We start from the raw sequence: 20,487 nt of genomic DNA, 5'->3' as shown, positions 1-20,487 counted from the left end.
CCACCACCGACACAAGCCACAGAGAAACAAAACTCCACAGCCCTAAAGGCTGGGAGACAACTAGCCTCCGCTAGTTCACACCAGAGAGGGCCAAAAAAACCACCCTAGCCTTCGAAAGGCTAGGAGAAGCACCTCCGGGAGGAGCGTGGCATGAAGCCACCTTCCCCCGGCACAAAAACCTCAAACTCTAACTTTCTCTCTCTAGAAAAGAAATGAGACCCTCTCTCTCTAGAAAGAAAACGAATTAGGATGCTTTTGTTTTCTTTTCCGTTTCTCACATCTGTTAGGATATTTTGTTAAATCATGTTAAAATTTTCAAAATATAATTTTTTAAATGAAAAATAAAAAGAAAAAAAAACTTTCAAAGATTTTGGTGTGGGTATTTTCTTAAATTTTGTTAAAACTAATCAACACTTAAATTCTTATAATTTTTTTTTTTCTTAAAATAAATTTAGGGGTATTTTGGAAATTTTGACACCCTTTCGTTAGGATTTACGAAAAATTCTAACAAATGAATAAAATTAAAAGATGAATACACTAAATTGAGAGTTTTTAAATTTAAGAAGGAAAATGTAAATATAACGAAAGTTTTAAGTTAGGAGTGAAGTTTATTTTTTATTTTTTATTTTTTTAAAAAAATAATAATAATATAAACAATAGCATACCATGATCTTTCTCACGCACGCACTGAGAAGTGGTTCAAAAATGCCGTTATCCAGTACTGCAATTACTTCCAAGGTTTCGATTGCTTTTCCTTCTCTTCCAACTCCAAAGGCGAGAGAGTTTTCTTCTCTTCTCTTCATTGCTGTTTGGTTGCTTAGAAAATATCATTTTAAGTAAACTTCTGAGGTTTATAATTTATAAAGCTTTTTTTTTTTTTTTTTTGTATTTATTCGTAACTGATTTGCTCTCACAAACTGTAGATTGTTAAGTCCGGTACTTTTCCAATGAATAATGATGGGAATATTGGTCGTCCAAGAGTCACCGCATTGATGGTGTCTAGAAGTCTCAAATTCGTGGCTAATTCGCTTTCTGGGGATAGCAGTGTCTCGGTTGGCGTTGATGTGCCATTTCCTAGTGATTATTCTGAGCTTCTTGACCAAGTAATCTTCTATTACTATCTGTCTTGTGCCATGTAATTTGTAATTTGTGTCTTTTAATTCTAGATTTACTCTATGTTTTCATCAATGAATCAAACTTGAAGATGTATAGTCAAAGCTTAATCAAAAATGGATGAAGAATACTCAATGGGAACCTCTTGGAATCTTTAATTTGATTGGGTTTCGTTTTATTCATTTATTTATTTATTTTACCTGTAGTGGCTATTGCAGAACTAAAATTTGTAAATTTTGGGCATCTAACAATGGACAGGCCAGAAATGCAACTGAATTGGCTTTGAAGGATAACAGACAGTTGATGGTGAGTTAGAACTGGGTAATTCTCCAATGACAGAAAAAATGAAGAGTTTAATGGATATTTTAGGATTATTAGAGTTTGTGACCAAAAAGTATCTATTACAGGAGATTGAATTCCCTACGGCTGGACTTGAATCTGTACCAGGTGCTCTACATTGGCCTTCTGATTTTTCTGTTTCTTTTTGTCATTTTTCTTTGCAATCTATAGTCCATTGCTCCCATATAAATTTTATCGACTATAAATCTACGTAACTCTATATCAGGTGATGGTGAAGGAGGAATAGAAATGACTGGAAGCATGCAATTGATTCGTGAATTCTGTGACCGCTTCATAAGTCCAGAGAAAGCTACACGGACCAGAATAGTAAGTTCCTTGATTTAGAGCAGTATTCTCCCTCCCCCGTGTAATTTTCCTTTTGGAAGATAGAACACCAGAAACACTGTTACACAGTAGGCTGTTGTCGTGGATCAATGTCTGGCTTCAATGGCAACGGCAAGATATGGGAGTCATTAAACCTGACCTGGGAATTGTTTGAATTACAAATCAAAGAAGATAGTTTCTTTTTTTCTTTTTTTCTGCTTTGCATCTCTTGTTTATCCATTGCAATAAGCTTCCCAATATGAAGATAGTTGCTCTCTTTATCAGTTAAGAGAAACTCACATTGGTTTTGAAATGAATTTAAATATTGGTCAATGGCACTAAGACAAGTGATTTTTTATATTTTATATTTTTGACACTAGATATATTTGAAATGGCTTAAGATGAGGTCATTTTAGGATTTTTATGAGATTATTTTGTTTAAAATTCTTTCTCTTGCTCTATATTTTTCGTCTGGTTGAAAAGGCTCATTTCTTCAATACTTTTGATCTTTCAATGCTCTGGGAATTGAGAATGACTTAGTCAGTTAACATGTAACGTTGAATCATGAAATGCAAAATAATTTATCTCCTTATTATATGAATGTTTGACCAACATTCAAGAAAGACGAAAGGGAATATCGGTTCTGCAAAAAAAAAAAAATTACTGCTGGCATGGATTATATTCCTGATGAACTTTATAATTGATTCTATTGCAGTCTTATATAAATTAGTAAATATATATAGTGAAGAATCAAAAAAAGATAAATTATTGAGAAGATTGATATAATAAGGACTGAACCTTGCACATAGAACTGTAAATGTAGTATACACTGTGAGCGTCATCTAAAAATTGTATCTCAAGATTTCTGCATAAATTAAATCCCACTGTAGATGGCATGATTTTCCCTCTTTTATCAGTTTTGAAGGCATAAACTGTTCTATGTTATCCTAAGGCTTTAACTCACCCAATATCAGTTATTATCGTTACTTAACTAGTTTAGCTCATTCCTATTTGTCATATTAAGATTAAAGAATCCAGCCATTTCCTTATTTTTGTCAACTTGCTTCAACATCACAATTAGTAGCATAGAGGTTTTGGTATGAGTTAAATTTGGTCCATATCAGGTTCCTCATAATCTTATTGGATATTGACAACAATGAATTTCCTGGTGAAATCTTTCATGTTTTAGGTAATACTGTGGATTTAGGAGAGGGAGGTTCCGTTTGGTTTGTGTTGCTATTGAAATTTCCTTTACCAGAGGCTGTAGTTGAGGTTTTGGCCTTTGGGTGGGGAAGTGGTACTTCTAACATTTTTCTGCAACCCAAAAGAAAAAGAGAAATGAAACAGATGGTTCCTGCAAGGAATTTGGCCAAGTTAGCAAGGATATGTTTAGTTTGAAACCATTAATCATAGATCAAGTGCTAAAGAGTGGTATGACAGTTTTGTTGCTCTGTGTTTGGTGCAGCTGCTACCTTTTTGGGGTATGGCAGTGGCAAAGATGATGTATGGAATCTTTACATAAAGAACAAATAGCTATTAAGAGGCCAACTTAAAAAGGTTTTTGACTTTTGAAGAGGTGCTATCAAATTGGATTGTTAATTAATTAGCTAACTGGCTGCTGGGATTGGGTCTTTTTCTTCCTTTTTTTCTTTTCACTTGTACTTGCCCCTCTTCTCTCTTCTGCTTCTATACCAAATTTGTGTATGTTTATACAAACTATAACATTAGATTACTTTAGCATTACGTTAGTTAATACATGTTGTTGAATCTACGAATTTTCCTACTTAAGTAAACCCAAAATGGTTTTAAGGATTTTTTTTTTTTCCTGTATAGGAATGATGGAAATAACAGAATCAAAACATAATGAAGAGAATGGTAGAGCCATGGCTCGATTTTAATAGTTTTTCTTAAAGAAAAAGTATATAAGGCTTTTTGCTTTCTCATATGACCCTTTTTGGCTTTTTATTTCTCCATTGTTTTTCATATGTTCTACTAAAGGTCAACAATTAGGATTGCAAATGTCAGATTAATTGTGGGGATTAGCATTCATTGCAGAAGAAATTTAGCCTTGGGAAGGGCCAAAGGTTTGGTGGGCAATTGGTCCAAGGCTTTTTATTTATGAGGTTGACCTTATTGCTTAATGTGTAGTTACCAATACGATAGCTTCAGTCCTTGGTCTTGTTTAAGATTCTCTTATGCTTTTTATCTGATATCTGAATCTGGGTAATCATTTTATGGTTTCTTTGTTGTTTCTCATTGGCTTTATTTAATTCTAGCATCTAAATTATTTATACAAATCTTAGCATAAATTATTTTCAGTTTTTCCCGGAGGCAAGTGAAGTTAAATTTGCAAGACAATCAGCCTTTGGAGGAGCCTCCTTTAAGTTGGACTATTTGACGAAGCCATCATTTTTTGAGGATTTTGGTTTTTTCGAAAAGGTGAAAATGGAAGATCGTGTGCAGCTCGAAGATGAATTGTTCTTGGTCGCCTATCCATATTTTAATGTCAATGGTAGCTTCAAATATCCCTTCTTTTTTGTATCACTCCATAAGTTTTATGTCTCTTATCCTCTTGCCTTTCAGAAATGCTTGTGGTAGAAGAGCTTTACAAAGAAGCTGTCGAGAACACTGCCAGAAAACTGATAATTTTCAATGGAGAACTTGACCGTATAAGATCTGGATGTATCCTTTGCCAATTTTACATGGTTCATATATATATATTTGACCTTGAATTTAGTATGCTCGGTTATTTGTGCGGATTGGATGCTAGGTAACAGTTTTTTGATACAGACCAATATATTTGGGTTTTACCAAAGTCATCAGTAGTCAATTTACTTATTGTTCGTGATTGGTGCTCTGAATTCCTCTTGCAAAGCACCATCGTGATTTAGAAGTCGAAAATAAAGGTTTTTGTTTCTTTTGGATGAAGTTCCACTCTTGATTGTGCTTTAGAGGTTAGAGAGAATCGTGTAGTACCGAATGGGTGCCCGTTGAAACTTACCTGTGATTTGTCCCAAATTGGAAAAGGAATCATTATGAATAGTCAATTAAGTTTTATGGTGCAGCATAAGGAAGTCTGAGAAGCAAGTTGGTCCATCTGCAGGATTATATAGTGCCGTTTTTGCTTTACTTCGACAACAATTGTCCTTAAATGAAATAAGTTTATCCACCCTTCTTCTACTCTTAGCTGGCCAAACTTTCCAAGACTTTCCTGCCCATGATTTAGACATTATGTTACTATCTGCAGGTTTATTCGGTGCCTTTTTTTCTCTCTTTTCAGACACCAATTATCCTTGAAACAATTAAGATTATCCACCTTTCTTCTACCCGAAGCTGGCCAAACTTTCCAAGACCCTCCTGCCTATGATGGAGACTATATATTACATACACAACTTCAAGGGACGCAATGGAGGAACCCTTTTCAGGTCTTCTAGTGCCAACAACTGAAAATTACATAGCTTTATATAGTGGAATTGCTATTTTTTATAGTGCTTTATTTTTGTTTTCTTTTACTTGCAGTTGCCTAGATGTTTTCCACTTTAACTGTTGCATTCAACAGTAATTTTAATTGTTTTATTTTTTTTAATCTTTTAAAAAAATTTCATTAGGTGCTACCCTGGTCCGTGGAAGGTCCTTAGACGAGTGGGAAATAAATACAAATGTCTGCATCAGCAGGAAGTAATGCCATCCCTGAAGGAAGTTGCATTGGATATTCTAACGCCAGCATGACATATTTGGTACATAGCAATTTTACATTGATGTGTTACATTATTCAAGAAATTCCGTGTCTCTTTTATATCTTTGACCTGCCCATCTTACAGAATATAATGTCAAAAGTATGCTATCATTAGGACAAGAAAATTATTATTAGTACTATTGTTGTTGTTGTTGTTGTTAGTATTATTATTACTATTTTATAATTTACTGTTGTAGAATAAAATCTTGGAAAAAATTATATTTAGCCCCTAAGTTTTCGTCTGATTTTCATTTAGTTCTTGGGTTTTCGATTTTCGACAATCAGGTTCTTAGGTTTTGTCCAGATTTCAAATAGGTCATTCCGTCACTTTACCGTCAAAATCAACATTTTGTCATCTGCCACGTGTCACATTTGACACGTCAGCACCCACGTCAGGAGCCTAATGCAAGTGCCATGTCATCCTCGGTTAAAAAAAAAAAAAGAACACAAGAAAATCCGTGTATTGACTAAACAAAAATCCATGTAAATTCTCACTCAACTGTTGTGTGAAGACGTGAAAGACCCAACCTCTTCCCTGTGCTGGCCATGTTCTTTTGCAACAACTTCTGAAAGATCATATGTAGCAATGGAATTGTCCTGATATACCCGTAGGCCGTAACTAAGAATGTCCAGAAAGAGTGTACTTGTGCTATATGTCAGGTAACCACTGAAAGTGAAAAAACCTTGAATATACACCTTCAAGGAAAGGGAGAGGATCCAAATTCCAAGGAAAGAAACAAGGCTACTTATGAGGTGCTGAAAGCAAAGCACCAGACAAACATTGTCCCAGCTTCAACTGCAAAGAATTCTGATCAGCCAATTAAGAAGGCACAAAAGATTGAATCCACCAATGGACTGAAAGGGAGCACTATTACAAATTATGAGGAAAAAGGGCGCAGGAGAAGATAGATGGCACATGAAAGGGGTTGGGTCTTTCACGCCTTCACACAAACAATTGAGTGAATTCGCACAAGTTTTTGTTTAGTCAATTCACACGGATTCTTTTTTTCATAGATGACATGCACCTGCTGACTCCTGCCATGTCAAATGTGATACACGTGGCGTATGACAAAACTTAAAGAACCTGATTGTTGAAATTGGAAATCCAAAAGCTATCAATTTTTAGCCACTTAGTTTTTGGTCTCCATTGGCTCCTGATGTAAGAGCTCTTTGTCTGCATAATGGTCTGAGGTGTGTTATACATATTGTTCAATGAGCCTTAAGTTACATGTGTTTAGTGATCCAGCTGAATATTCATGACTCAATCTTTTGATTTCTATGCAGAACCTTGAAAGCATTAAGTCCCTTCAAATAAGACCTAGTTGTTGGGACAAAACCTGACTAAGGTACTGCTGACATCTGCAAGTTTTAACAGTCTTGCTTCTTCTTTTCTGTTTATATTAATTTAATTACTCAATATGAATCAAACATTGTGTCACAGCAAAAGATGGGCATGGAAGTTGCTTAGAGTACTGTACAGGGTTCTATTCAGAAGAATGAAATTACCTTCAAGCCACATCATTCTTCTGTGTAGTATAAATGATAAGGTATGGCAGAAAAATCTATGCGAAGAGAAACTGGAATTGCTTATTGGTTTTTGAAATGTAAATACCGGAGGCATTAGTGATATTGTGATACTAATATAAAAACAAAAGGTATCATTACATTACATATTACTACTTGTAATTTAAGTTCAATACAAGAATATTATTGATACAATGAGTAGTACTCTGAAAGATGTGAAAATCAAACAAGCCATTTTCTTGTTGACTGCTACCCCATTGAGGAATGAGTCTGGTTTCAATTGATAGTATGAATGGAGTGCCTGGGATTTGTTAGAGTTTCTTAGCCAAAGCCTCCCAAGGACTTTCAGATCATTTGTCATTGACTCATTCTTGCAGGACTTGTCAAGAAGCTCCTCAAACTTCTTCTTTGACCTCCCTAGAATCATCAATTCTAGTATTATCCTCTCCCCTGACCAACACTATCTTGCTTTTTGCATATTGACTCATTATTTTGAATAAATACTTATGCTCCATTTGTTTCAACGTAAAAACTTTTTCAATATCTTTGCGTGTTTAAATAAATGTGCTTGAAAAACTTGGTCAATTGAAAAATATTTTTGGTGAACTATAAAATTTTAGATTTTTGTAAAACGGTTTACATCTTTTAAGGCATAAAACGTTTTCGTCTTCAAACCTCTCTCTTGGCGAATAACTACACTATAGCCGCCCCAGACACCACCCTTTTCTCCAGCCGATAAGCCACTCCACCAACGTAACCGCCACCAACCCCCATGCCTGCCCTCCAACCTAGCATAGATGCATACCTCTCGGTCGTAACTCGCTTATGAGTTTCCAATGCTAGCAATGCATGGATTTTAATTGACAACTTTCAAAGATGTTGAAAAAGAGAGTGAGTACGGCTACATTTGCAAGGTTTGTACAACTCATTTCCGATTGAACTATAAATAATGAGTATGATTAGATTGGTTGAGTTTGAGTCATTAACCTTTGAGATAATACATAGGTATGCACTATGCATGCTCAATTGGGTGAGAGGATGAGAAGGCTTTAAAGACTAGTTAAGCAAGCTTTGTTTGGGAATTTAAATGTTAATAATTTCACATTTTTCAGTACAAACCTACAAAATCAGTAGTTTTCCTGAAAATTGTTTTTTAACTAAAAATATTTTATGTCAAAAAATATTTTACGTCAAAACAAATAGAGCCTTAGTGTGCTGGTTTCTCATTATCAACTATTGGCTCCTCGTATGTAGCGTACATCACAAGTGTTGATGCATTTTTTTGGTCTAGTGACGTGGCAGCCTCAGATTCGCTCATTTGTCAGTGACCTACAAGATAGCAAAGGCCCGCCAAGAGTTGGTCGGCGGAGCCTCCTTCGATGATTAAGTCAGTAAAGAACCATGAGAGTGAGAAGAGAGAGAGAGCTCAAATTAGATGAGATACCCTTAACCAGATCACTAGATTGTATATATAGGCCCATTTTTCTTGGTTGGCATGTAGAGGAGGTCCTGTAATTGTGTAATGTGAATAATGACCAGTCATGGCTTTCTGACTTAATTTGATTGATTAATAGATGCTGAAGATCCTAATAAATGCTGAGGATCTTAGTCATGCCCGACTTGCGCACAACCCAAGAGTACAATCTAGGCGCATGTTCCAAGGGTGCATAATCTAGGCCCACCTGGCCTAGGGGATAATAATTCCCCAACAATAAGGAAGGCATGTAATCTAACATAGGTATTTATTTCACGTCTTGGAATGTACCATGCATGAATAATAATGTAATTCATTATACTAAGCTTGTTATGGGCAACATTTGTTTCAACGTTCATTATACTAAGCTTGTTATGGGCAACATTTGTTTCAACGTAAAATCTTTTTCACATTTTTTATTTTGACTCAGGTGAAAATATTTTTTTTCCTAAAAATAATGAGCTTCAACCTCAATCTATGTGTTCTTGTAACTTTCCCCCCCCCCCCCCCCCCCCCCCCCCCCCCCCCTCCAATTGATGAGGGGAAAATGTTACAAGGGAATGTGTTCTTGTAACCTTATCACAACTTCAATCTCCCTATCAATATTCCTCAATCTTTTTCCCTATAAAATTTATCTGAATTGTAGCAGAATTAATATAAAATTTCATTTTAATTAGTTTAGTCTTCTACACAATATTCTTGAACCCTAAACTTTGATTTAGGACGTGAAGCTATATTTTTTTATATTGGTAAGTTACACTGATACATGAACCCACAACCTCGCCCTTCAAGGTGGTACAAAGAAAATAAATATTTTTGAGCTAAAACTCATTGGTCAGACTGTAAAGCCATTAAGAAAAGCATTTAGAGGAGAAAGAAAGAGATGGGTAGTGAGTTTTTTGTTTGAATATAAATAAGAAGTGATTGATAATGAGATTTGAATTTTGTTTGAGAGATAAATGAAAAAATAAATAAATAAAAATTAAAAATTGTTTGGTAATAGTTTTGAATGGATCTTGAATATTTTTGGAAGAAGTGAAAACAAAGACAAAAACGTTCGCCAAACTTATTGGGTGAAAGGAATATAAAATCTCTTACATTGTCATCCCAAAGCAATTGATTATTTTATTTTATTTTTTTTTTAATTAAAGCAAATGAGTATTAGCTCTTAATAACCACTCTCTATCCATCCCAAAGAAACCAAATTACTTTAAAGATTTGCATTTATTAGATTATCGGTGTGGACTCACTTAGGGCTGTAAATGAACAAAGTTGTTCATAAGCAAGTCTAACTCAATTCATACAAATAGAAATGAGCTCATATAGAACGTGGTCGTATCGGGAATTCCGGGTTATCCTCAACAACCACGTTGAGGTTGATGTTGTAAATGAAGTTTAGGCTTGATGCTTTAGTACATAGCTTTGTTGTTATGTTATTATTTTCACGAGAATGTATCTTTTGTAGTGTTAAAGTATTGATTAAGTAATTAAATTTACTTATTTTTATAAACTTAATGTAACAATCCACCTCAATGATCTAATATTGTCCACTTTTGGCTCCCCCGTCTCAGGCTGGACAATGGCTCTGATACCATTTGTAACGACCCAGGAAAAAACGTTAGCTAGATTTGTATTATCACCCCAAAATGATTAGTCAAATTGGAGCTTTTCCTATAATCCCTTATAAAGCTCAATTTCACCTAGTAATTAGGCAATATGAGACTTAACACCCATGAGTATCTTTATAAAATCACTCACTCTATGTGAGCTATTCATCTCTTCCAAATATGGAACCGGAGTATTACACTTAAGCTTTTAAGAAAAGTGATGGTTTAACATGATATCATAGCCAAAGGTCTTAAGTTCGAACCTTGACTACGTCATTTATCCCTATTTCAATTAAATATTTCACGTGTTAGGCTTCACCTATTAAAAGGTAGTTTGAGCCTACACGTGAGGGGGAGTGTTAAAGTATTGATAGTGATTAAATTTACCCATTCCTATAAACTTAATCTTTTGAGACAAATGGTAATTTGACCGTTTGTGAATGTTGTCATTTGTGGGGAGAGCTCTAATTTCTTTAAATTTTCATCATATGATCTTGTCTTTAAATTATGGTGGACTATTTACTCTGAATATAATGTGAGAAGGAGAATTATCTAATAATTACCCAATGGTTAGTTTTTCATCATGAGAGCTGCACTTCTTCCTTTGTACTGTTGGCTTGAGTTGATGAACTAAATTAACATCAATTTAAAAGACATTTTTTACATATTTCTTTTGTAAATTCATCTCATGCCATGGGTTTATCATTTTTGAAAAATTGAACCCATGGTCTGTTCTCTTTTATTGGAGTATTTTAAATTATTCATAAACAAGTCTAACTCGACTCATATAAAATTATAAATAGAAATTTAAGTTTGTTCATTAGGTAACTCGAACTTATATGTACTCGATTCGATCCTTATACATCCATTTTTTTTGTTTATACTATTATTGTGTGTACACACAATGTACAAGAGCAAATCGAATTCCTTATCTTTTTTTGTGTGGATATGTTTAAAAAAAGAAAAACATTTTTAAACTATTATTTATTATATTGAACTCCTTCAAACTATTATTTTACTACAAGTTTCACTCTCCATTATACTTTGGCATTAAAATGCATGAAAAAGTTGTCCTTGTAACTTTTGCAGGTGTAAATTTTTTATTTTAAATACTTAAATTCCTCGTATGTCACTTTTACTTTTTTTTTTAATTGATATTTTCAATAAAATGACAATTTCGGTATTTTAAGTAAATATTTTGTACATGCGTATTTTTTTTTTTATTTTTTATCAACTTTAATGCTAGAAAGCCTAGAATTTTTATGGATGAAAAAAAAAAAAAAAAAAAAAAAAACTATCTCTATCAAATGATTATCAATTGAAGTGTAATTTTACTTTTACTTTTTTTTTTTCTTTTTTTTTTTTTGAATACTTTTAGAAAGAACGAAAAGAAAGATAAATCTAACTTATGGGATAAAGAAGATGGAGGAGGTATCTTTTCCAAAACATTGAGAAAAAGATGAGAATAATAGAAAAAGGATGGGCCAGAATAAATTCTAGTTGCGGCCCACCAAACGACAAAGATTTCATTCATGCCCTCATTATATATTGTTACTTTCTTGAATGAACCCCACCATCTTCTTTTATGTAATTGCAGAGGCTCAGCTACCAGTCAAAAGAACGTTTACTTCCTCTGTAATTACACTCCTCCCACTCTTCGCTGATCCTCTTCCGTTCCGTATATATAAACAACTGCTCCGACCGACCTTAATAATATATCAGTGATCACTCCCCGAAGAGAAGCAAGCAAACATGGTAGGTGTAGGTGAGATCTTTGTTGTTACAGGTTCTGGGCAGGGTCATCTCCACCCATGCATGGAGCTCTGCAAGCATTTTTCCTCCCGAAATTACCATACTACCCTCGTCATTCCTTCCACTCTCTCTTCTTCCATCCCCTCCTCCTTTTCTCAAAACCCACTCACTGGTATTGCGCACATCGCCGGGACTTCGGGCCCTCCCATGCCCAGATCCGACTCGCTCCGCCAGCAGGCCGCCGAAGACCTCGAGGCCCACCTCGCTGGCCGCTCCAAGCTTCCCGACTTGCCCCCTCCTATCTGCGCTGTCATCGACTTTCAGATGGGTTGGACCAAAGGGGTATTCTGGAGATTCAACATCCCGGTCATCGGCTTCTTCACGTTTGGCGCGTGCGCCGCCTCCATGGAGTGGGGCGCGTGGAAGGCCCAGGCTGGTGATGTCAAACCGGGCGATGTCCGTTTAATTCCCGGGTTACCCGAAGAGATGGGTCTAACGTGTTCGGATCTTAAACGACGACCTGGGGGTCCTCCACGTGGCGGTCCCCCTGGTTCCGGTCCGAACAGGCCGCCGGGTGGAGGAGGAGGGGGTCCGCCCAAGCCGGGTGACCGGCCACCTTGGGTCCCAGAAGTGGAGGGCTCAGTCGCGTTGATGTTCAACACGTGTGACGATCTCGAGCGTCCCTTCCTCGAATACATGACCAATCAGATGGAGATGCCGGCGTGGGGTGTGGGCCCACTCTTGCCTGAGCAGTACTGGAAGTCGTCGGATGCATTAATCCGTGACCGTGAGATCAGACAGAATTCCCGCCGCTCTAATTACACGGAGGATGAGGTGATCCAATGGTTAGATTCGAAGCCGCGTGGATCGGTACTGTACGTTGCCTTCGGTAGTGAGGTGGGCCCCACTATGGAGGAGTATCCACAATTGGCCAGTGCGTTAGAACAGTCAACCCGACCGTTCATCTGGGTCATACAACACGGGTCGGGCAGATCGAAACCCGTTGGCGGTGGTCAACCCGGTTCTTCGGAGGAAGGGTACTTTCCTGATGGGTTGGATAGTAAAGTGGGTGATAGGGGTTTGATAATACGCGGATGGGCACCACAACTGTTGATACTGAGCCATCCATCAACGGGTGGATTTTTATCACATTGCGGGTGGAACTCGACGGCTGAAGCGATTGGGCGTGGGGTGCCCTTTTTGGCATGGCCCATAAGGGGTGACCAATACTATAACGCCACGTTGGTGGTGAAGCATCTGAAGGTGGGGTATAGGGTGGCTGAAGATTTGTCGGAAATGGTGAAAAAGGAGGATATTGTGAAAGGAGTTGAGAGGGTAATGGGGGACGAAGAGATGCATGAAAGGGCAGCAAGGCTTCGCTCTAAGTTTGAGAATGGGTTTCCGGCGAGTTCGGAGGCTGCATTGGATGCTTTTGGGGATTTTATTATCCAAAAGAAAGGCATCTTAAATAAATAAAATCACTTTGTATGCGATTGTTCGTAATAAAGTCTTAAGTCTACCTTGTTTATCCGCCTTTTACTGTTTGAAAGCTTGGTTTAATCTATGGATTAATTGGCTTTGAGACATTTTGTCTACTCTTCCTAATAAATTGAACCTCTTTGAGCTTCTGTGGTCGGGTGCCGAACCCTTCCTTGTGAGTAGCGTTGAAATTACTCGCTAACCGTTAACCGCATATGACGAAGTAGGGTTAGCGGTCTCGAAAGAGACAATTAACAATTATAACTGCTAATCGCTATATATATAAAACAAAACGAATGTTTCAACGCACCACATTTCATTATCTCCATCTTTCTCTTAGGAAATGATTTATGGGGACAACAAACCGCCACCACCAACCCGTTTAGTTTTTTTAACTAAAAAAAAATCAAAAGAAGCCGCATCAAAGAACATTTTTTTATTTTTTTTATTAAAAAATTAATAAAAGGTGATGGGGAAGGTGTCCTCAATATCATCTCCCCTTTCTCTCTCTTTGTCATTTCATGTCACTTATAGGGTTAAAGTGACATTTTGAACTCAAAGTCCTAGAAGGACCGCCTCGCTTCTAAACGATATATTGGTTTGGATCTACCATTTATTTTCAATCATACTGAAATAATTTGTTGGCTTGCACAAATATGAAAGCTTGGGAGAAAAGAAAGATATTTCCTTTATATATATATATATATATATATATAAAGGAAATTACTTTTCACTCTTTTAATTTACCTCAATGAGTTAATGACCACCCAATCTTTTAATTTGGTTAATGTATTTTATTAATTACCACTTAATTTACTTTTTTTTTTCTACATCAAAAAATAAAAATGCCAATAAAAAATTAAAGAAATAAAGAAAGAAAAAACAATGGGTCACCAAACCTGCGTAATGCTAAAGACTATCTTTTTATTCTCTTAAAATTGATGTGTCTTTAAAATAACGTTAGATTAAATTCATTAGTTATCCATCTCAACTCTAATAATAACTTTAAAGCCACATCATTACTTCACCAAACCCATCGCAGTCAAATGACCTATAGCGTGGCTCTAGCTTGGAGGTAGTTTTTTTTTTACATTAGTATGATATATAACCCAATTAAAATACTAAAGAATTTTCATAGCTCTAATCCCCAAAAAAAAACGGGGAGCATCATCGGTTCAGCACTACCGTCCTATTAGTTTATGCAATATTATTTACAAGATTATATCAAAATTGTTAGCTCATAAGCTCAAGCCACTGTTACCTAATATTATCTCTCCCTTTCATACTACTTTTGTCCCAGGTCATCTTATCCAGGACAATTCGATCTTGGTACATGAAATGCTACATACCCTCAAATCAAAGCGCGGTCATGGAGGTTTTATGGCTGTCAATATTGATATGGAAAAGGCTTTTGACAATGGAGTTTCTTCTTTTCAATTTTGCATAAACTAGGCTTTCATGCTAAATGGATAAATTGGATACGTATTTGCATATCTTCTTCATCTTTTTCTGTTCTGATAAATGGTAGCTCGTTTGGACACTTCAGACTTTCACGTGGATTGAGGCAAGCTGATCCTCTTTCACATTTTCTCTTTATTATTGGAACTGAGGTTATCTCTCGTTTGCTTCATCACAGTCTACGTGGTTACAAGATATCTCGTTCCTGTGCTCTTTTAAATCACCTGCTTTTTGCGGATGATTTGGTTATCCTTTCTTCGACCACTTCCAGTGAAGCTACTGTTATTAAAACTTGTATGGATAAATATAACTCCTGGTCTAGACAGTCGATCAATATTTCTAAATCCAATATCATTTTTAGCAAGAACACAGATACTTCTACTATCTTTGGAATCCTGGCTATTCTTCCATATGTGGCCACTCCAACTTCTGCGCGCCAAACATTTGGGGCTTCCTATGCTATTTGATAGATCAAACCATGCATCCTTTCTTGATATTCTGGATAAAGTTTAGGGAAAAATTGAAGGTTGGAGATCTAGACCTTTATCTCTGGCAGGCAAAACAGTTATGGTTAAGGTTGTTGCTTCTGCTATTTCGTCCTATGCAATGAGTTCTTTCTTGCTTTCTGATCATTTTTGTTATCAATTGGACATGGCCTTCAAAAACTTATAGTGGGGTTTCCTTAAGGATAAATCTCGTAACTTATCTCTTAAATCCTTGAGCTTTTTATGCCTGCCAAAGGATAAGGTTGGATTGGGGTTTTGCCTTATGAAAGATATTGATTTATCTCTCATTACAAAGTTGAGATGGAAGCTTCTTTCAGATCATGACAATCTTTGGGTTTCTCTCTTCAAAGCGAAACATATCAAATATGATAATCTCTTATCTTGTCCTCTGAACTTTGGATCTTTTATATGGAATTGTATTAAAGCTATTGTGCCTCTCTTTAGCCTTAGGTGCGTGTTATATTCCACATATTTCCAGCCAGTTATCTGTTTGGTTTTCTCCTTGGATTCCCACTATTTCTAATTTCAAGCCTTTGCCTCGTGTCCGTAATTTTCCCTGATCTCTACCCTCTATTAGTTGTAGATTTCATTTGCCCTTTCACTCGTACTTGGAATATGAATATTCTTCCTTTTCTATTCCATCCAGTTACTGTCTTAGAAATTCTGAAAACAAGTATCCGAAACACAAATGATTCTCTTCTTTGGACCCCTTCTTCTTCTGGTTTTTTTTCCACAAAATTTGCTCATCACCTTCTCACCTCAACTCGTTCTCAGACTACCTCTCCCATACCAACAGCGAAAACACTTTGGAAGCTCAACCTGAATCATAGTGGATAGCATTGCTTTACATATTAACTCTATGCCAGATTGGTTGTCTATTATTCTGCATTCAGAGACTATTGGGATCCTCTTATCAGATTCACCATTTTTTCAAATTTTTGCTACTGTTGCATGTGATCAAATTTGGTATGCCAGGACTAAAGCACTTCATGAGGAGCTGGTCCCAAATGCTTTAGTCATATCTTCTACTATTAACAGGATTGTCAAGAACCACCATTCGGCTTGGATCAATAAGCTAGTTCCCCATCAAGTTGTTTGGAAGGAGCCTAGTCCACCATTCTACAAGACCAATTATGATACTGCTATTCACCAATCTTTTTCAGCTCAAGCTGCGGTGTGTTGGGATTCAATAGGTTCTATTATTCATTGTTCTACTATCATCAGTCCGCCATGTATTACTGTTTATGGTGAAGCTACTACAGCCTTATTGGCAATTCATTTGGATCTCCCTTTAAACCTGTCTCCAGTTATCTTCGAAGGTGACTAACTTATAGTTACATTGGCTCTTAATAATCCAAAAATCACGCAAGACTGGAGAATATCATATACTGTTTCCCATATTCTATCCTTCATTCCATCTACAACTAGTTGGTCAATTAGTCAAGTTAATCGAAATGCAAACTTCTGTATCCATAATGTAATAAATTGGGCCGTGACCAGGGGCGGTCCTACATGGAGGCCAGGGGGGCCCTGGCCCCCCCAAGCCCCAAAATTTTCCCCTAAAAAAAATTTTTTTCCAAAAAAAAAATTAAAAATTAAAAATTTTACCCTTTTATTTTTTAATTTTTTTAATTTTGCCCCCTCAATTTTTTTTCTTTTCAATTTGGCCCCTCCATTTTTACAAGCCTAGGTCCGCCATTGGCCGTGACTAAATTCTTTTCTAGTTGCATTTCCACTCTATCTTTTAGCCCCAGTTCCTTTCCTCCCTGTTTGGGAAAGGAAACCTCTTCCTTTTTTTTTAAGTTCCATAATGTTCTGATTTTCTGTAGTACTTAAAATAATAATAAAAAACATATATATATAGAAAATAACTTCAGTTCAGACTTGGCAGAAACCAAGCCCTTTATGCCCTCCAATAGAAAACAGACACATCAGCATATTACACTAAATGAAAATATGCAAAACACACACAAGCAAAACCTCCATTTCTCAAATCAATCGACAAGAAAAGGTCCAAAGCCTCCAATTACTGTTCAGTTTGCAAAGCTCCTGTCGGATCGTCCCTGCCTCGCCGGAAGTCAGTTCTCCGACAACGAGTAGACGACCCATAACCGGACGTCGCCTCCTGCTCCTCCGGCGATCGGATCCTCTCTCTCTCTCGGCATCTCTCTTTCTCTCTCCGACAGCATCTCTCTCTATGTTTCACTCTCTCCCCCGATATCCTCTCTCTGTTCATCTCTCTCTCTCTCTCTCTCTCTCTCTCTCTGTTTCTCTCTCCGACAGCATCTCTCTCTCTCTCTCTCTCCCCCGATCTCACTCTCCCAATCTCCCCCTCTCAAACCCATTCAACGCATCTCCGGCGTTCTCAGCTCCGATCGGCACCAACCCCGCCCCATAGGAACTGCCGGACCGTCCCTGCCTCGCCGAAAGTCGGTTATGGCCACCGAAAATCGCACCTCCAGCCACCGGTCGACAACCCATAACCAGACCTGCTCCTCCGGCGCTGGCCCACTGTCGATCGGATCCTTTCTTTCTCCGACAGCATCTCTCTCTCTGTTTCACTCTCTCCCTCAATCTCCCCCTCTCGAACCCACTCTCTTCCTCTGCCTCATCGTGTCCCTGTGAAAGAAAAGAAAAAGAACAAAAGAAGAAATAACGAAGAGAAGCGATTCAGTACATCAGCAACATTTTAATTTTTTTTGTTTTAATTTTTTTAGCTGACGTGTCGACTGATTATTGGTGGGCAAAAAACTCATATTTTCTATCATGACCAGACAGAAGGTGCTCATATATATTATATATATATATATATATATATATATATATATATATATATATATATATATATATATATATATATATATATATATATATTTTGGAGAATTTCGGAAGAGAAAAGAAAAAGAAAAAGAAAGAAAGAAACAAGTCAAACCTAGCTTTTTGTTCCGAATAACTGCACCGACCTGGCCTTCCTCGTCTGGATACGCGTGGTATAAAGGGTCCACCGTCCATGAACTGCTACACAATATGCTGTCTCACACCTACCAGTCAAACCCAGTTCTACCGGTATCAGAATCGTTTTCTTCGGGAGCAAGATTTCTTCTTCTCTCTTCTATAAATCTCTTAGAACAGAGGAATCTCTCAGGCTCAGACTAGAAGAAAAACTGATCACAGCCAAAAAGGTTTACAAGTACATTTCCAAAGATGTCAAGGGAGATCTGGGTCCTTCCCTTTTTCGGGCAAGGCCATCTCTTCCCATGCATGGAACTATGCAAACCCATCGCCTCCAGAGGCTTCAAAACCACCCTCGTCATCTCCTCCAACCTCTCCTCCTCCATCCCCTCCTCTTTCCGCCAACACCCTCTCCTACACATCCTCGAAATCGACTCACCTCAGCCTCAGCCTCCGCCTCCTCCTCAGCCTCCTCAGCCGGGCTCCGACCCCATGATCCAGCACCGTAGACACCACTCCCAGCTGGCTTCAGGCCTCGAAGAACTCCTCTCGAACCGACCCGACCCGTTGAAACCCGTTTGTGCCATCCTCGACGTCATGATGAGCTGGGCCTCTGAAGTTTTCAAAAAATTCCAGATTCCAACGGTTGCTTTCTTCACCTCCGGCGCGTGCTCTGCGGCCATGGAGTACGCCACTTGGAAGGCCCACCCCGAAGATATTCGACCCGGGGAGGTCCGGTTACTCCCCGGGTTACCCGAAGACATAGCGCTCACGTATTTGGACCTCAAACGACGGCCTCATGGGCCGCCACATGGGCCGCCACCGGGCAGTGGCGGTCCACCGGGTTTGGGTGCTGGTTTTCCTCCACCACCGGGTTTTGGTGCTGGTTCTCCTCCACCACCGGGTTCTGGGCCGAGGAAAATGGGTCCACCCAAACCTGGTAACCCGCCACCGTGGTTGGAGGAGGCGGAGGGCACAATCGCGTTGTTGATGAACACGTGTGACGATCTGGAGCGTACCTTTATCAACTACATCGCTAATCAAATCGAAAAACCGGTCTGGGGTGTCGGTCCGCTTTTGCCCGAGCAATACTGGCGGTCCGCAGGTTCACTTCTTCACGACCGCGAAATAAGAACCAATCGACGGTCGAGCGTCACCGAGGACGAGGTGATCCAGTGGCTGGATTCGAAGCCACGTGGGTCAGTGCTATACGTGTCATTCGGTAGTGAGGTGGGTCCTACCATGGAAGAGTACGCGCAATTAGCCGATGCCTTGGAAGCATCGACCAGGCCATTTATATGGGTAATCCAACCCGGTTCAGGTAGATCGGGTCCCCCACGTGCGTTCATTGGGGGGCAACCCGGTTCGGGTGGCCCAGAAGCCGAAGAAGAGGGTTATTTTCCACATGGGTTGGAAAGTAAAGTGGGCGAAAGGGGTTTGATAATACGCGGATGGGCACCACAGCTGTTGATACTGAGCCATCCGTCAACGGGCGGATTTCTATCGCATTGCGGCTGGAACTCCACCGTGGAAGGGATCGGGCGTGGGGTCCCCTTTTTGGTGTGGCCCATCAGGGGGGACCAATACTATAATGCCAAATTGGTGGTGAGCCATCTGGCGGTGGGGTACATGATTGCTGATGACTTGTCGCAAACGATTAAGAAGGAAGATATTGTGAAGGGAATAGAGAAACTGATGGGCGATGAAGATGTGAAAAAGCGAGCAGCGACGCTCAGCACTAAATTCCAGCAAGGCTTTCCACCCACTTCAATGGCTGCTTTAGATGCTTTAAGGGATTTTATTAACCACAAAGTTGCTGCTTAATTAAGTATAGATTTTCAAATTTTTTTTTTTTAAAAAAAAAAAAATAAATAAAAAGAATTTCGTGTAGAGTTTTCTCAATGATGTTTGGAGTCATAGAATCTTGGATTGTTTTGGTTATATTTCTTGGAATTTATTCTATGAGCATTGACATGCTATTTGTATAAAATCTATCTCAGTTTCACTAAATCAAAAGACATATGGATACTCCGCCATGCATAAGAAGATCTCTTTCCAAGTTGTACTTCAAAAATTGTGCCTCCATAGATTACCCTTAGTATATCCCAACTCATCTAACGAATTTTAGATCCATTCTCTTTATGTTCCTACCAAAATTTCTGTATCAAGGAGTTGACGTTCTTATACAGAACATTTGGTAACAAAAATATGCTCTGGGATTGC

General features: G+C 38.1%; 3 protein-coding genes across 6 annotated transcripts; all 3 read left to right on the top strand.

Annotated features, from left to right (window-relative positions):
* The first annotated feature begins 675 nt into the window (after nucleotides 1–675).
* On the top strand, nucleotides 676–7,282 carry LOC133854485 (protein LPA3). Of its 4 annotated transcripts, none has more exons than XM_062290713.1 (11): nucleotides 676–774; nucleotides 924–1,103; nucleotides 1,372–1,419; nucleotides 1,521–1,560; nucleotides 1,679–1,779; nucleotides 4,096–4,288; nucleotides 4,360–4,458; nucleotides 5,084–5,201; nucleotides 5,385–5,513; nucleotides 6,797–6,858; nucleotides 6,954–7,282. In XM_062290713.1, exons 1-9 carry the CDS (start codon nucleotides 706–708, stop codon nucleotides 5,503–5,505), a joined length of 969 nt encoding a protein of 322 aa, XP_062146697.1. In that variant the 5' UTR covers nucleotides 676–705; the 3' UTR covers nucleotides 5,506–5,513; nucleotides 6,797–6,858; nucleotides 6,954–7,282. The 4 variants fall into 4 exon arrangements, with proteins under 4 accessions (XP_062146697.1, XP_062146698.1, XP_062146700.1 ...); XM_062290714.1 differs by having other exon boundaries at nucleotides 698–738; XM_062290716.1 differs by lacking the exon at nucleotides 676–774 and having other exon boundaries at nucleotides 930–1,103; nucleotides 1,332–1,419.
* A 4,421-nt stretch (nucleotides 7,283–11,703) lies between these two features.
* LOC133854658 (UDP-glycosyltransferase 73E1-like) lies at nucleotides 11,704–13,448 on the top strand. Its single transcript, XM_062290903.1, has one exon. The coding sequence runs from the start codon at nucleotides 11,870–11,872 to the stop codon at nucleotides 13,343–13,345; it is 1,476 nt and encodes a 491-aa protein (XP_062146887.1). The 5' UTR covers nucleotides 11,704–11,869; the 3' UTR covers nucleotides 13,346–13,448.
* Nucleotides 13,449–18,362: 4,914 nt separating this feature from the next.
* LOC133854260 (probable UDP-glucosyl transferase 73B6) lies at nucleotides 18,363–20,254 on the top strand. The gene has a single exon (XM_062290364.1). The coding sequence runs from the start codon at nucleotides 18,517–18,519 to the stop codon at nucleotides 20,086–20,088; it is 1,572 nt and encodes a 523-aa protein (XP_062146348.1). The 5' UTR covers nucleotides 18,363–18,516; the 3' UTR covers nucleotides 20,089–20,254.
* The last annotated feature ends 233 nt before the right edge of the window (nucleotides 20,255–20,487 follow it).

This window comes from Alnus glutinosa, chromosome 13 (genome assembly GCF_958979055.1).
Source record: "Alnus glutinosa chromosome 13, dhAlnGlut1.1, whole genome shotgun sequence".
In the NCBI taxonomy this organism is placed as follows: Eukaryota; Viridiplantae; Streptophyta; class Magnoliopsida; order Fagales; family Betulaceae; genus Alnus; species Alnus glutinosa.
The sequence above is the reverse complement of the archived record's forward strand: the minus strand, read 5'-3'. Positions and strand labels throughout refer to the sequence as shown.